The 17,652-nt window shown below is 45.7% G+C and overlaps 1 protein-coding gene across 1 annotated transcript in view; it reads left to right on the top strand.

The window, feature by feature from the left end:
* LOC146193454 (uncharacterized) overlaps positions 1 to 17,652 on the top strand; it is a 127,172-nt gene that overhangs the window by 29,109 nt on the left and 80,411 nt on the right. The window contains exons 11-17 of the mRNA XM_084600555.1: positions 692 to 815; positions 2,822 to 2,906; positions 3,634 to 3,724; positions 9,389 to 9,450; positions 11,505 to 11,636; positions 13,694 to 13,784; positions 13,877 to 13,966. Coding sequence (XP_084456681.1) covers positions 692 to 815; positions 2,822 to 2,906; positions 3,634 to 3,724; positions 9,389 to 9,450; positions 11,505 to 11,636; positions 13,694 to 13,784; positions 13,877 to 13,966 — 675 coding nt within the window. The remainder of the gene's footprint in view (positions 1 to 691; positions 816 to 2,821; positions 2,907 to 3,633; positions 3,725 to 9,388; positions 9,451 to 11,504; positions 11,637 to 13,693; positions 13,785 to 13,876; positions 13,967 to 17,652) is intronic.

Raw genomic sequence — 17,652 nt, 5'->3', positions numbered from 1 at the left:
TTCCGCACGTGACTTGAAAACGTCAAGCGGCAAACGGCCAAGGGTGATGCGATAGTCTTTGGGGAAGGCACACTTTCCAGTGCGTGGTGTGGAGTTCGATATATCGAATGACTGGTGAAATTAAGTTCGATATATGACACGGCTTTCCTATACTTTCACATGGGATTTTCAAGGGGATATTTCGTGAGCTCGATATAACCGGGTTCGACTGTACTATATTCTGTCCAGATTTTGAATGAATGCAAATGTAGAACACTGTCTTTGTTCTGTCTTTTTTTTTTGTTCCACCTTGCACCATTTAGCTAACTGCTGCAGCAAATTGTTAGCTAGCTCTTTCTTACCTGCACCTCTTTATCAAAATTTGTGCTGAAAATGAGCACCGTGACTGTGAAAAGCAAGCCTCAAGTGACACTGCTAATTAGTTAAAATGCCTCACCTTCACTACTGGTGTGGATTTGTTACTGCTATGAGATTTGGGAAGGTAAAGCCTGGTAAATTTGAGACTCACCTTACCACGAGGTAAATATGCAGTCGGTTTTGTCGTGTCTGCTTTCAATATGGTAGGTCCTTTGACAGGGAAGGGGCATATGTAATAGTGGGAGGCTTGCACAAAGTTTTGAGTAGCTGCTAATCACCACGTCACGCAAGTGTTGCCAAAGCTGCTGTTCCGTTTGTATTTCGTGACTTGCAGAGCGCGTGGAAGACCTGCTGCTGTTGTCTTGGCAGCTGATGCGAGGCGGCCGTGTGCTTGGAACATATCTGTCCGTGTTTGACCTCAACCAGTGGTACAGAGCACAAATGCCCCATGCTTTCAGGTAAGGCCAAATAGCATCATTTTCCTGCCTGTGTATAACACTTCGACATCTTTTCTATTGACAGGCTGGTAAAATAAAGGATGAGAGGAAGCCTTAACTTTTCTAAACCGTGAAAAAAAAATTGAGGGGCATTGGAAAAAATTTTTTTATTGAGCTATTTCTGTTCTCTTTTGTACGCATAAAAATGAACTTTGGGGGAAAGGGGAATCAAAATTTGAAATAAGCATGGATATACAAATGAAAAACTAACAAAATAAATTTCAGCATACAGTAGAGCCTACCCATGAACAGCGGCGCAACAATAACAACATGAAGAGAGACTACAGCAAAAGAGTACAATGCCAACTAAAGCTAAACCTTGATACAACGAAGTCGGTAAAAACTGCCACTTCGTTAAATTGAAATTTCGCAACATCGAAATTTGTTATTTTGCATGCAGAGAACCCTTCGGAATATTTCACAGACCGTTCAGAAGGAAAGCTTTGAATTATGGTGGAATTTGGCGTTATATGCAGGATGGAAGCGAAGCGGATGTATATTTTTTATTTTACCATCATTGCCGCCCACTTGAACTTTGAATTTCCGATGATGTCGCCGATTTGACGATGTGTTTAGTTGGTGCCGGTGCCACTGCAGCTGCAAAAAATCCGGAGAAATGAAGGCTGGCGGCAGTGGGCTGCACCAGCTTTTTCGGCTCATTTTCTCCAAGTCAGCGACAGCAGAAATTTGCACTTCATCACGCCTGATAAGCTGAAACCCATTTCAGGACGATTGTCGCTTTGTGTCACAAGTGCGAGCGTGCACGTCATTGTTTGCAAACGCACAGCATGTGAATGGAAAGTAATGTTCCAGTTTTTTTTACCGAGCTTTGTGGTTAAACGCAACGATCACAGCACAGGTCCCGTTGAGCAAAGGCACTTCATCGCACTCAGTGCCTGTTTTGGGCAGGATTGTGACTGATTGCGACTTTTGCTGGAGCTGCGTCTGGTATCGCTGGCTGCGCTTTGTACGCCGCGGCACAAGATGTAGGCTTCTTACGCTTTGCGCAGATGCTCATGTCGTCTAGCGGTCTTCCCCAACACTGTGTTTGCGAACTTGACAAGTAGAGCCCCAGATGGCGCAGCAGGCAGGGCGCTTCGTCACCCCCCACATTTGCATCGGCCATGTGCTGTTATGTCTTCGGGCGGTGCACTTTCACAGACACGCTCCAATGCACGCGTCGGTATGCGCGCCGCTCGACCTGTCTCATGTCAAAATTTTTCCGCTAGTTTCATAGCAGCAACGAAATTTCGCTACATTGAAAGTATGGTCAAATTTACTTCGTGGCACTGAGACTAAAATATGTGGTGTTCTATAGGCACGAAGTTATGACAACCAAATTATTTCCTTACATCGAGAATTTCGTTCCATTGTGAGCAGAATGTTTCAAACTTCTTCCTTCACACCCAAGCACATGATCTACATCAACCTCTCTTGCACACTCTTCTATGTCTTCTCCGTCGACCTCGTCCACTTCTGTACAATGGTCGGTTGCCCTCAGTCCAGGGCTCCGCTGGCTAGTGCCGCCTGTTGAACAGTTTTTAAACCGGCTGATAAAGGTTGTTGTTGTTGTGGCTGTAGGAAGAGAGAAAAGAAAATGCACGGGCCTGCTACTGGCTAATAAGGCTATAGAACAATGGAATTTTCTCCTTTCAAAAGAAATTAGCAAACTTCTTATATGAGGCTGTAACCAACTAACAAACCAAATCCGAGTCAACTACACGTAGCAACCAAGCAACGAATGCAAGTCAAATTCAGCCACACACAGCAAAAGACCAAATGCACAAATGCAAGACCAACCACACACCCGTAGACCAAATACACTTAATCGCAAAGCAAAACAAATGAAACGGTATCAACTGCTTGTGGTTCCTCGTGTAGTCATTTGTGCTGTGCCTGAGGTGAGATGCCTGCAGAGGTGAAAGTTGTTTGTAGGAGACAGCGTGACGCTCTGGTCTTTCTTGCAGGGGCAGCAGTCATCAGCTGTGTTCTTACATTGGCCTGTTTTCGCTGGGTGAAGCCGCAGCCAAATGTGGAAGCCATACAATTCTCGTGAGTCATCGATTTTACAAAAGTATTTTTGCTCGCCTGCCTTTCTTCGTTGACGTTGGTGTTTTAGAACTGGTAGTGTAAGTTTCAGTATTTTGCTGTACAGGGGTTTGGCTGGCATGTACAGTTTATCCTGGCTGCACTGAATTATTGTTACTTGTATCAAAAAGCCAAAAGAACCCTCTTGAAATACCCACGCAAAAGTATAGCACTACGCCACACATTTACTGTATTCCCATAAGCGGACATTAGACATGCCAAATGGCATGCGTGCCGCAGCAAGTGGCTCTTTTCCAAACGGCGCTTTTGCAGTCACATTTAGCGTATGGAGCAGTGCCGGATCTGGCGTTCGTTGGGCTCCTACTGGCTTCTTCAGCCGTGTGCAGATATGGTAAAAATGGATGACGCAAGAAATGTTGCCTGTGAAAGGCATGCGTTTACTGTTGTAAGGCACCCATGTATAGACCCTCTGCGTTGAACATTAGATGGCAGTCTACGAAACATTCGTGAAGAATTGAATTGCCAGCACAAAAATTGCATAAACTTGTGCGGTGTGTGGTACCTGTGAAGTGTAGAACGTTGTTGCTTGCGTTTTGAAATGGTGGCGAGGAAATTTTTGGTTTTGATATATGTAGTAGCAAAAGCAGCCAGATCTCTTCATCATGTGCTATGCAACAGCTCGTTTAAGTGTGCTTTCTGCTCCGCTTTTTTTTTTTTCTTCTTTTTATAGGACATCTGGGTGGATCCGTCTTCGATCAAGAGGTCCTGCTTGCTGGACCCCATGATTGAACAGACACATTTCCCATCATCACTTGCATTCAGTGAGTTGTCGTGTGCATTTTACTCTTTTATTGCGACATCCTTTCCTATCTTATTTGAAAACTCGGATTATAAGGTGCAGCTGCCTTTTTTTTTCTCTACTTAAACTTGACTACTACATTACGTCAAGAGATGTTTTGCCGCTGAGACATTTGTGTCACGTGTGGAGGCCACTTTGGCACGACACTGAGATCCCAGCAGTGTGCTGCATTGGAGTAGCATAAGTGGTGGTTGTTTCCTTTGTGTTTAAGGGGGGATGCAGGAATTGTAGAAATCTTGGAAAAAAATTGAGTCATTTGAAATCTGCTAAGAACTTGTTTGGAATCTACGAGGTATTTTCATTCCCATCAAAAAATTTCCTCTGAAAACGACCAATGTGTGATCTTAAAAAACGTTTGTGTAACCGTGGGTAACAGCTAAAAATCCGCTGAAATCTCAGCGAAAATGGCCCATTTCTGAGTGCATTACACCCCCTTCTGCACTGCCACTCATGACAAGTTTGAATCACTAAAGAGATTGTTTCACTGTCATTCTCTCGTTGAAACGGCACATCTGGGATCAAAAATACCGTATAAGGGCAGAAACGTTTAAATGAGACCAGCATCTGTCTCTACAGTGCCACTTCTAGGCACTGATTAGACTGGCCTGTCACATGGTGCTCGGTGTGGATTGTTAGTGGCTGCTGCTGCAGAACGTGCCATTTCTCGAGTCTCTTATAGTCTAGATAGATAGTTTGCGACTCTGTGGCTATTCTGTGATATTTTTTACCAACTCTTTTGCCGTACAAAGTTTTTCTGGGTGCTAGCCTTAAATCGTCGCACTTTTCCAATAAAACATGCTTGCAGAAAAGGGAAAGGTGAGCCTGTTGTTCCAAACAAGAGCAAGCGGCCCTGAGCAAATGGAGTTGGGCAAAGCGAGGTGGCTCTTAATTGACAAAAAAGGATCAGCATTGTGTGCGATCCCTCGCAAAGGCTAAAAATTGAGAATGTCGGTGAAAGTGACTGGGATCCTGTGTGCTCTTCTGGCACTGCAGTGTGGCTGTAGTGCAGAGTAGCTTCCACCAATGCTGGCTGACTAGATTGTGAGGCAGCATGGGTTTACCCAGTGAAGTTATGCACCCATGTGCCATCAGAAGCTGACTCCAGATAGCGAACGCAATGGCATGGTTCGAGGCATGCAAAGTTTCAGTCTCACCTGCATTGCATTGCCCAGGGACACTTGTAACCAGCTTTTGATGCCTTGGAAACCGCTTACAGCAAAGCGTCTACGATTCACTTTGCGTGATGACGGCAATGAGGCACAAGTTTCCTGTCATTCACTCTTGAGGTAAAGGACTGCCAAAAAGAAATACTAAGAGTTAAATCATGCGATGCTGAAAAAAACAAACAAAGAAGATAGGGTATAAAAAGACCCTCGTAGCCAAAGACGCCAAGCATTACAGTCCATGAACATGAACGGTTTCTCGGGGCTAGTTCTCTCAGATTGTGTTCTTAGACCTGACTGCGTTGTTTGCAGAAAGCGTAGCATGACAATTGCTCAATAGATGTTTATGCAATTTGTTCTTTGTGACCTTTGGAGGGATTTGTCTGATTTTTTAAATGCTTTGTCTTTTCTTTTTTACCCGGCCACGGTTTTCACATGAGAGTAATAACAGCACATTATGTGAGCATAGATACAGCATACCATGCGAAAAACAATACCAGGATGAGGAAAGGACTTCAATAAAATCATTGCATCAACTATTCCTTTGTGTAAGACTAAATTCGAGTGCAGGCTCCTACGGCAGGCTTTCTATGAGTTTAGTGTCACAAAGAAGCACATAAAAGTTTATATTGTAGGAAATGCTTTGAATACTTCAGTAAAATTTTGTCATATATTTATCATTCAGTGCACTTTGAAGTGTGCCAATTTTTTCCCCCCTTAACTCTTTCCCTACGTGGGCAAAATGGCCGTTTTCTGTAGGTTTCAGTAGATTTTTTTGTTCTGTAAAAGCTATTATGTCTAAAATTTTATGCAATATACGAAAAGAAAGCTAAATAGATTTGCTTTTTAGGCATACAACTTTGAATATGAAGTTGTGGGTTCCAACATACAATATAATTTGCCAAAAGCCAGATTTTAGAAAAAAATTTAACAAAACTTGACGAAATGCGCTTGTAAATTAAACAATAAAAATTTTAAAAATGTTTCAAGATATACCAAATGCAGAGCATTATATTGGCCACTCCTGTGAAAAAATAAAAGTGCAGTATTGAATAGTGTTCTTGATGTATAATGAGCAATCAACGAGGGCCGCTGCGGAGCGCCATGCCAGAACGGTTGCCCGGTTTCCTTCTTGGGCAGAATGCCACTCCCTGTTTTGTCGGGGGCAAGATATCGTGCCAAAATGATGTTGACACCCTGAGAATGAGATGACACCAACAACACAAACAAAACATCCAGAGCGGTCCCAAACGCATGCAAAACATTCCAACAAAGTGTTGCCGCCGATGTTCCGGGCTGGTTTCTATCGTCATCGGAGTCGGAACTAAATTCTGACGATAAGGCAGCATCTTAGAGTCACTGCTAGTTCACTATAGTCACTGCTGCTCGAGTCATCAATAAAATCAGTTGCACACAGTGTGGAATCGTGAGATTTGCGATGTTTCGAAACGTGCGTCGTCGATGCGGATGCCGCGCCGTCGATGTAGATGCCGCTATTCTCGCATCCGACTCCGATGCTGCCGCATATTCGGAGCGCGTTCAAAAATAGCTAGCTTGCAGGGAAAAATGTAAACAGCAATAAAATGTAAGCTTCATTTATCCAACTACAAGCTAGATGGCGTAGCTTGTCCGCGAGCGATGCGGAAAGGTTCAAAATTTGCTCATGAAGTCATCGTTAGCGGGCCGGAATGCGGCCGCTGGTGTTCCGGGCTGGTTTTCGTCGTCATCGGGGCCGGAACTGAATTCTGACGATAATTGGCAGCATCTTCAGAGTCGCTTCTGCTTAGGTCATCGATAAAATCGATCGTAGATAGTGCGTAGTCGTCAGATTTGCGACATTTCAAATCTCGCTTTGGCGATGCGGATGCCGCCATTCTCGCGTGCGACTTAGACGCTGCCGTGTGTTTGGAGTGCGCTCAAAAATAGCTGCCTTGCGGCAAAAATGTAAACAGCATCAAAATCGACACTTCAGTTATTCGACTACGCACTAGATATTGTAGCGTGTTCGTGAGCAACGCGGAAGAGTTTAAAATCGGCACACGAAGTCATCGTTAGCGGGCTAATGATGCTGAATGGGCGCGGTAGGGAAAGAGTTAATTGCTTACCAAATGTGAATATGGAAGCAAGAGTGTTGGCCTTGTGTTTCATGTTGGTGGAATGAGGCTAGAGCAGACAGTTGCATAAAGATTGGTGGTGGTATGTTCTGGGCTGCAACTTTTGTGCAGTTAGTGCATCCTTCGAAATGTAGATAAATTTTGATTGGGATTTGGGGCGCCTGCAAGCGCAAGAAAAGCCATTTTGGAAATTTTTGTCTAACCTGAAGCTGCCTGTTGCCAGTGTGAAAGCAAGCTTCGAGCATTGCTAGAAATTACCACTGCATTGTGTGTCATATGGAGGGACGCAGTATTTTCGGTAACTGCTGAGCCTAGAGGCTGGAATTTGTGGAATGTTCTGGATGTGCTCAGAAAAGTGGACAAAAGGTGCAAATTACTGGGCCGATTTTTATCGAATGGCCCGTACAGGCCTTCTATTCACAGGCTATTTTGAGGGCTAAAAATGTTAGGAAAGTACAAATATTTGAAATTTCAGATAGTTTTCATGTAGCATTTCCTGTTTCTGCGCTTTCAGTATTCAAACTATTCGCAAATAGTTGAAAGTCGTGGAAAAGTTGTGGAGGTTTACAAACCTCCTAAATGCCAGATTATGTGAATTTCTAGTTGATCTATCTAGGCTGTGAAACATTGTGGCATTTCTAGGTGGCTGCATCCTGCACTTGTCACGCAACCGAGCTGGCCTAATTTTTCAAAAGAGAGACTACGACACAGGGAAAAGCCTGTACACAATAATGCGCTGACGCTCATCCAGAGACGGGTCGCAAAACGAACTGTGGCACCACGCGGCACATCAGCGTTTCTAGCCACTATACTGTCAACAACTGGCTGTGAGCCTGACTGGCACTTTGCTCACTTACTTATTTACTTACTTTAGCAGCGAAAGATTTTCGAAGAAAGATAAGAGCAATAAGCCAAATGAGCTTTCCCGAGGGGAGCGTCATTATGGTGTGGGTGTAAATGCAGCCTCATTAAGGGCAGCCTTGGGGCATATTTCCTCGAAGATAGATGATGTTCGAATAGCAAGTGTTCCTGGGGTGGGATCGCAGAACACCACTGAATCTGTGAAACAACCGAAGATGAAGTGCGGCCATTGCACTAAAGCATTTGTTGAGGACAACGCCCTAAGAGTGCCCTCCTGTGGTGCTGTGGCTCAACACAAGTCAGAAGGAAGCATTATCTGTTGTTCTCAAAATATTTGCATCACATCCGGCGTATTTTGTTTAATTTGTTTCAACTGTCTTGATAAGGAGCATCCAGAGAACACTGAGCGAGCTCTACAGCTCCTCAGACTGTAAGGAACAACAGTAAGGAGCAAGAAAAAAAAAAAGCTTTTAAGAAATGTTCACGGAAAACTCCAAGAAAGCAAAAAAAAATTTTTTTTCTTGATGTTTGAAGAACCTATTGCTGTAAATTTTAAAACATAAAAAAGCAATTTTCTCGATGTATTTTCACCATTTTCAACAAGATGATTTTTTCAACATTGACATGCTTTTTCATAGCAGCTGCTCATCTGGCCCTGCTGAAATTTAGTCAGGTTATAATTTAGCATGTGGTGGGTGGTTGAGTTTAGCATAATGCTTGCTAAAACGGGCAACAGTGGTGCAGGAAACACACTGCATTGCTTTAAGCCCACAAGCATGAGTAATAAATCTAATACATTAAAATTAAATATTTTACACTTTTTCAGATATATAAAGCTGAAATTGGCAACACCCATTTACCGTACCATAATACCCTCTAATGGCATAGACAGCGTGGCAAACCAAGTGTATGGAAAGTTCTTCTTATTCTGGACTGCTCTAGGGCTTGTCTTGCCTCTCAGTTAGGTATTCAAGCACAGTACTGGTTTTTGTGTGTGTGTGTGTGTGTGTGTGTGTGTGTGTGTGTGTGTGTGTGTGTGTGTGTGTGCGTGTGCGTGTGTGTGTGTGTGTGTGCGCGCGTGCATGTGCATGCAAGCATCTACAACTTGCTCATCCGTCATGATGGTCCAGTGGCTATGGCATTTGGCTGTAGAACTGAGTTTACGGATACAACGGTAGCGTACGCATTTTGATCGAGGAAGGTTTTGGTCCCATTAGGGGCCAAAGTTAATTTGGAGCCCTCCACCTAAATTGGCCTCATAGACACCCCCCAGAGATTTGACATGTACAAATTCACCCAGCACATTTTCTCGTGTGCTGTACGATTTCAGTGCACGTTAAAGAACCCCAGGTGGTCGAAATTTCCGGAGTCCTCCACTACGCCGTCTCTCATAGCCTAAGTCGCTTTGGGACGTTAAACCCCACCAACCAAACCAAACCAAACCTCCTGTGGCAGTTAATTGCTCATGCTTTCTCTCCTTGTTTCTAGGATGCATCTGCATGACTGCAGAAGGCGCTGTCAGTGCATCATACTTGGGATTGCAGCAGCAGGTAAGCCCTCTCCAGCCACGTGTGGATTTCATTGGAAACCCACTGATGTCGTCTCTCTCTCTTTCGTGTGCTGGATTTCTTGCATACAGGGCTATTTAAAAGAGGCGCGCCATCACAAACATTTTGAGGCCCTGATCTTTTGAAGTGAATGCTTCACTACGTCTTGTGAAGCCAAGGTCTGTGTGCATGGCACAAGCCGCTATTGTGCATGCGCCATAACCATAGCAACCAGCGCGCCATTCCACAGGTGTTCCGCCATTGCGCTGGCTGTAGAGAGAAGTAGGAGGGTAGCGCCACACTAGAAGATGTGCGCACCGGCGCAGAGAAGAGAAGGTAACTTCCGCACTGCGCATCTGCGCCCCACCGTAGAGAACTGTCCGAGAGGAGCAGGAAAGCGTTTGCCAGCATCGCATGCGCAGGGCATGAAAGTGGATTCTGCCTAGAACGCCAGTGACCTTTGATGCGTTCAAAGAAACGGTAGTTGTGTTCGATGCGATGTTCAATCGCCAGCTGCCAACGCTTTATAAATCAATTAACTGTTTCCAAGAAAATGTATGAAAAATTTGACCTTGACTTGATTAGGTGCAGGTGTTCACCATTTCATGTTGTCTACCGGCGTAAGGAGTCTTCCTTTCCCCAAAACTATAACCTAAAGAAAAATTACGAAAAAAAAAAGGATTGAAAAGGCAGTGTCTCAGGGGTTATCACTGCAGCAGACAGCTTTTGCTTTATCACCAGGTTCAAGCCATACTTAAACCCCACCAATTTTTTTTTCTTCTCACCTTTAGCATGTGTTTGTGTGTGTTAGGAGAGGGGTGCTTTACCTTTTGACATTAGCTCTAGCGGGGAGGAGGGGGGAAACTTAGCAGAGTATCAGCACTCGTCCGGTTGCGCAAGCCTCATTTTCTGTACGTTCGCTTCATCATGCTGCATTTGGGGCGGGCTCCGTCCACTGCCACACAGTCATTGGAACGCGTGATAGTGCTAATGCCTTTCGAAGTGAACGATGCTAGAAGCTGGCATCATAATCGCGGCTGACTGCATGCTTTCGTTGATTACTGATGGGTAAAAGGACAGATGACTGTCGCCAAAAAAAAAAAAAAGAAGCCCACATAATGTTTTGATTTTTTATTTGGAGGCCCACAGTACCCCATCCAACTGACGTCAGAGCCTTTCTTGGGCATTGGCTGGGACCTCGCCGACAGAAACACTTATCCGTATTTCCGAATTAATGGGGTCAAATTACTGGGTCGAGATGCCATTTAGGCTTTATCTACTCCTTAATGAATACTCGCAGCATCTAACTATGCTTCCCTATAGCGGAGGCGTCTCTTTGACCATGTGCTGGATGCCAGGCTGCCCAGATGTGGTGGCGCATAGTTCAAATGATCTGTAGCGGAAATAACTAGCTTTCAAATCAACAGGCTTTTTTATTTACACAGACCTCTATGGAGCTTAGCTGGACCAAGTAGGATAGTTCTAATTTTCCGAAAGTTCGATTTATCGAGCTTTTACTGTCGTACATCCGAGGCCCTCTCAGAGATGGGCATATCTGTCTTCCTTTTCCTGCGTGTGGTCAGTTTCTACTCAGACATTGTAGAGCTGCAGGTAATGTGGACTGTTACAGCAGTTGATACTCGTGGCCTTTGAATGCAAGCGTTGCTTGGTGCAAAAGAGACATGCCAACTCAGTAGTAATTATTGCCCTCAAAATTGTTAGAAAGTTATGCCAAAGAGTTGAGCGCATTTTAGGTGGTTAGTTAGGGTGAGTAGTGTGTCCTCCGTTGTAGGGAATGGTTTTATGTGAAGAGGTGGTGTGCAAGACGCATGGACATTTCTCAAAGCTGTGCTCTGCGGCAGCCAAAGGCAGGAAGAAGGAAAACTGCGGACTGCTAGAATCATTGAGGCACGTGACATTGTGCAGATAGGTGGCAATACTGCATGGTATTTGTGTTTTTGTCACCCTGCACTGCTGTGCCTCATCCCCTTGCAGGCTGGTGTGTAGCCTGCTTAGAGGGAGTGATTGTGAAATCTGGTGTTGCGCACACTACCCAGCTCCTGCACAACATGGACGTGGAAGGACCGACGTGTCTGGCCAAAGCGAGCGAACTCTGCATCTGCTTTTCCTTTGCTGGTCTCATTAGCATTGATCACCGCTCTCCTTCCCTGTGGCACGCAAACACTGCAGTGAGTACCCCTCTGTTCTGTATACATACAGCCTCCGTAACAACGGAGGTGGTTTAGGCCTTTCCGGTCAGGCTGTGGCACTGAGCTCTGAGCAGACCACAGCTCAGGCAGGCCACAGATTCTGCCCACAGCTGTAGTGTTGAAGGATTCTTTTGCTCTGTGTTGAGATCTGGTGGTCTACAGGAGAAAGGTAAAGCTCTGCTGCATTACTAGAATTCTCTGGCTTTACTACTGACTGTCCTTGATGCACAGGTTATGGTTGTGCTAGCCTTTGGCGTGTATATATATAGAGGCACTGACCTCTGATAAGGGAAATTGGTTGGTTTGCGGGGTTTAACGTCCCAAAGAGACTCAGGCTATGAGAGACTCCGTAGTGGAGGCCTTAGGAAATTTCGACCACCTGGTGTTTTTTAACGTGCACTGACATCGCACAGCACACGGACGCTACTCCGTTTCGCCTCCAACGAAATGCAGCCGCCGAGGCCGGGATTCGATCCCGCTTCCTTGGACACAGTAGTCGAGCACCGTAACCACTGCGCCACCCCGGCGGGGCGATAAGGGAAATGTATCATACGTAATTCAGTAGCCATTATGAAAGGCATATAGTGGGGGAAGGGCACTGTCAGATTGTGGCATAACTTTTTTATTTCTGTGTGGCTAACTTTGGCGCACATTTGGAGAGAGTGCCTGAAGCATATGCTTGCGGTATCTTGTTGAGCTCAAGTCTGCCAGAAATCTGACTATAGATGGCTTGTGTGAAGTGAACAGTGCAGTCTGGGACGCAGAGGAGATGAAGAAACAGTGTTTAAGAAACATGAGGAAACTAACAGCTCGTTGGTTTTCACAGGAGGAAAAAGTAAACTAAAGACTAAAGTGTTGAAGGTGTAAGAAATGCATCACACTCTTTTCAATTCGGGCTAGTCAGCTCGGAAATCCAAAGGCAAGCAGGAGTTCATTGCTTTGCTTGCGGCTTTCTATATACAGTGGGCAACTGATTTTTCGGATTTCAAAAATTCAGACCTGCACTATATTTCGGACATCATTTGGGAACTGTCATGCGCCACATAAGAATGTGTACATACTCACGAGTGATATTTCGGACTCTGTGAAGTCCGAAAAGTTAATTTGTCGAATCAAGATAGGCACCTGTAATACTGTAAAAATCACTTTGTGGACAAAAGTTTGCTCTTTCAGCATGGTATAGCTGCGACCAGGCGTTGCTCTCACAACTGACCGGTTCTTCGTGGCCATGAAAGCAGTCTTCTTGGATTCAAATGGCGTCATTCGGACACACTAGTTTGGCTATTTGTTCGTTTCCATTTGAAGTTGTGGTAATAACGAACGGTATACTTCTCATTGTCATTGAGGTTGCCTGCGATTAGTGCACCATTGCATTGAGTACGGTATAAGTGCAGCATTTGGCGGTTTTACACGCCGCCTCCGTGCACGGGACAGGTAGGATAAAGGTGCTTGCGCATTTAGAGGTGGTCATTTTTCTTGCTTTCTTCCGGACAGTTCCATCTTTCAGTCTTCGCTACTATTGTTACCCGTAAAACGGGTCATTATCCTTTCTTGCAACGTGTGCGTTTGTTCACGGCATGACTTGCAGCCGCACCATACTGTCTCATGAGGTGAAGCAGGGCAGACACGATGAAAGGATGTCTCTTACACACAAGCGTGATCCACTTCACAGCAGCGCGGATACCTGCTGCCAGCCACATTGGATTACAATAGCGCGTGTGCGCAGGTGGTGTGGGGAAGTAAAGTACAGTAAACAGATCACATTCTGTTGTCACCTCACGAGTGAAACTTAAGGAGCTGGGAAGTTCAAGATTATTCGCTGCCGATTTTTGCAGAAAAAATGCTTTTTTATAAGTGCATGGATTCATCGGACTGTCTGTTTTTTCGGATCATCTCCCAAGCCCTGCCGAGTCGGAAAAATCGGCCAGTGGCTGTGGCATGTCTCCTGTCTAAGCGAGGGTAACTTATGATGTGTTTGTAGCACTTGCCTGAAAGAGTGCTGAAGTCTCGCTTTCCGTTCCTTGCACACTGTACAGGCTGCCCAGCAGGTGTTGCTGGATTTGGCTCTGGACCATCGGTTGGTGGGCTTCCTAGTGAACTGCCTGACTGGCCACACACAACAAGTCGGTGAGTGGTCTTCGCAGCCACTCAGTTCCTCAGAGGTTCAGCTGGAGTTTCGGCAAAGTGCAGTGGGGCTTTTCTTCCCTTGCCACGTGCAGGTGACCCAACTGCTGAGCCATTGCTGCCTTTTGTGCTCGAGTGGACCTGGAAGAAAGTCAAGAAGGTCAAGTCTTCCCTCGACACTCTCTGTGAGTGGTGCTTGGTCTTATTGCCACATCCTAGCAGAGCTGCACAAATGTCGGGAAATTCTAATACAGTCGCCAACCATAGACTCGGACCCCTAATTTTTCACACCTGCTTGATTGTCCTCGGACTTCTTTGTGGCAGTGACATTTCTAATAGAGCTGATGTATAAGAGTGGCTGAAATTTTGGGTGCATTACAATTGTTTGCTCAATTTTTTGGACTCCACTCGCACTCGCTGTAGTACTGCCAATTACCAAGCCTGCACATAATATGCATGATCGAACAGCGTTAATTCGGACTTCAAGAGGTTAATAATTGTGATCAATTAAGACGAAGATCAAGCTAGAAAGGAGACTCCTAAAGTCTGGGGCTGATGTTCTCAGCAGGATTGCACATTATGTATGTGCATTTACAAACACAATGTTTCTAGATGTCACCCCATACAGAAACCTTGAGTAATAGTAAAGTTCGCAGAACTCATCAGTGCAGAATCCTTTCATCCTGAAATTCAAAGTTATAGCAGCAAAGCATGAGAGAGATGATGTATGGCTTCACTAAGACGATAAGTGGTAGAAAATGACAATGCTTTTCAAAGTGAGAAGTTTGCACCTGCGAGAAAACACACTCCTTGCCCAAATTTTCAATCATAACATCATCAGAACTTGGGTTTTCATGACAGGCAGAATGCCTTTTATTATAAGCAAGCCACTGTAGAGTGCCTGCAATACCGTATTGGCAATTTTGAGATTCGTTTTCGGCCATAGTCGCTAGTCCTGATTATGAAGGTCAATTTCGACGGAGCACTTATTTCAACCATTCGTCAGTTTTTTTTTTATATATATATATATATATATATATATATTACTGATGTTGTCTTTGTCTCGAGTTCGGGTCCTCGTATGGCAGGCATAATGCGCTTCCCGCACAGGTGTTTTCACTTTTGCGTTTGACCTTTTTCAAGTGCACATGTCTGTCGGCGATGTGTCTGTTGCAGTAGTCACCAACCAAGCTTAGAGATCATCAAAGCATGCTTCCAAGTTATGTGCAGCATACTTAGTATGGGCACAGACCTGTTGACCGACCTCTTCTTCCACCACACTGGCCATTATATGTTGATGTTAATTGAGTTTTCCTGTATCATTTTGATGTTTGGGGGAGAATTCATAGCTGATGTCGTGGTTGCTTGAGAGGAGGGCTGTGTGGTGGGAAAAATGACAGTAAAACTGTGGTGCACAGAGCATGCCAGGGCGTGACATGTCAGCACCATGTGGATTGGTGTAGTGGCGTCGTATGCCATGTGGACGGTTTCTGCCAGCAAAGAAATTGAAAAATTCTATGATGAACCAAATACCATAAAAATCGCATTTAGTACTAGGCTTTTTCTAGATTTTATCTTGTCAGATTTCCACCGTGTTATTTTTGGGTCCGAACAAGTTCAGCTCTCATTATTATTCAGCGCCATCATCACCAGGCTTGCGCCGAGAGGAGACGCCATGTAGCAGTGGCGTTAGTTGACTGTGTGCCATGCGACCTCAATTAGGGCACTCGCATCTCGCACAATATAGGTATGGCGAAAGCAGCACTTGGCATTTCACACGGGTCTCTCATGGGCCTCACTGGCCGCTCCCTAGAGCCAAATTACGGACACTTGACTAGTATTCCCAGGGTTGCACTCTCGAGAAATGTGGGACAACGAACACGTTTAGAGGTACTGTGGCAGCTTGAGGGGTGCAGTCTTTCGTCCTGTGCCACTCCGCAGTTGCAATGTCTTCGCTCGTGACCCACGGGGAAGCAAAGGGACAAGGACTGGGACAGCACAGCGTTATCACTTGAATGCTATTTATTGCACTTGCAAATACAGTGAAAGCTCGTTAATTCACAACTCGTTAATTCGAAATTTTGGATAATTCGAAATAGTCATCGTGGTCCGGTCCGCAGTGCATAGAAGTCTATGCGCGTAACAGCTCGTTAATTCACTCAAAAATTGGCGCCGCCACCCATAATTCGAACTGCGCGCCGCCAAGCGGCGCTGTTAAAAACCATCGTTGGAAGCTTTCACGGCAGAACGATAGATGGCACAACCATCGGGGCGCCGCTAGGGTGCTGGAACAAGTACTAAACAGTCTTTCCTGCCGCGACTCCTTCGAGGAACGACGTTTTAGTGTTATCGACCACGGTTTCGTGTTGCATTTCGTGAGCCCTCGTTTTGCTGCCGCTTGTTGTGAGCTTGTGTCCGCGAGATGTGTTCACGTGGGAAATACTGTGCCAAGACGGTGAAGGAGAAAGTGGCTATTTTACGCGAGGTGGATGAACAGAAGGCCAGCAAAGTGGAAATCGCGAAAAAGCACGGGATTCCACCAAGCACGTTGTCGACGTACGTCCGAAATAGGAAGGCCATCGAGGATGCCTATGAAGCCGAAGATTTCGCCAGCAACAGAAAAAGGCTTCGGTTAGCCAAGTATCCGGAAATTGAGACCGCTGTGATCACGTGGGTGAAAGAAATGAGAAGCGCTGACATTCCACTGAGCGGCCCAATTATCATGGCGAAGGCGGCCGATTTCGCCCTGCGCTTGAATGTGGAAGATTTTGTCGCCTCCGAAGGATGGTTTCACCGCTTTAGAGACAGACATAATCTTGTCTTCCGGGTGTTGTCTGGAGAAGCCAAAGAAGTGGATGGAGAAACTTGTGCCACGTGGCGAAGCGGTGCTCTGCAGCAGTACTTAGAAAGCTACTCGGCACATGATATATTCAATGCTGATGAGACGGCTTTGTTTTATAAGCTCCAGCCCGACAGAACAGTAGCATTTAAAGGGGACAGCTGCGCTGGCGGCAAGCGAAGCAAAGAGCGGATTACTGTTCTGGTCGCCGCTAATATGACCGGGACGGAGAAGGTCCCTCTTTTTGTTGTCGGCAAGGCACATAAGCCTGGATGTTTCAAGAACATTAGGACGCTGCCGACGGAATACTCCGCCAACAGCAAGGCGTGGATGACGGGCGAATTGTTTAAAAAATGGCTCTTGAAATTCGATCGGAGGATGTAGCTAGGGAAGCGTCAAGTTCTCCTCATTGTGGATAACTGCTCGGCACACAAAGTCGACGCCGAGCTGAAAGCCACAAGGCTCGTCTTTTTGCCCGCCAACACGACTGCGGCCTTGCAGCCGATGGATCAGGGGGTGATCAGAAACATCAAATATTTCTATAGGCGCCACATGATCGAGCGCATGACTTCGTGCACTGGAAACCAGAAGACCAGCACCATCACATTGCTCACAGCAATGCACATGTTGGTGCGTGCATGGGAGCAGGTCACGCCGTCCACAATTGCGAACTGCTTCCACCACTGTGGCTTTGCTGCCGGAAGTATAAAAGAAAGTGGCGACGATGGGAGTCCGGAGCCTCTGCTTGCGGCTGTGCGTGCTGTGCTGCAGGACGTCAGTTTTGATGATTACGTTGGAGTAGACAGCGATGCAGCAGTGTGCGGTGCCCTAAGTGATGAGGACATTGTCGCTGAAATTGTTGGGGAGCAGTCTGTCCCAGAAGAGGCAGAAGACGAGGACGACGACGAGGAGCAAGAGCCCGTGCGTCCATCTGCAGCAGAAGTTATGGGAGCGCTGAATGTCGCGCCCCTTTTCTTCAGCTTTAAAGAGGGGGAAGAAGACTCCCTGCGTCGCATTCGCATGCTAGAAGAC

Source organism: Amblyomma maculatum, chromosome 4, assembly GCF_055883805.1.
Source record: "Amblyomma maculatum isolate TAMU_Amacu chromosome 4, ASM5588380v1, whole genome shotgun sequence".
NCBI classification, from domain to species: Eukaryota; Metazoa; Arthropoda; class Arachnida; order Ixodida; family Ixodidae; genus Amblyomma; species Amblyomma maculatum.
This window is presented reverse-complemented; position numbering and strand designations above follow the sequence as displayed.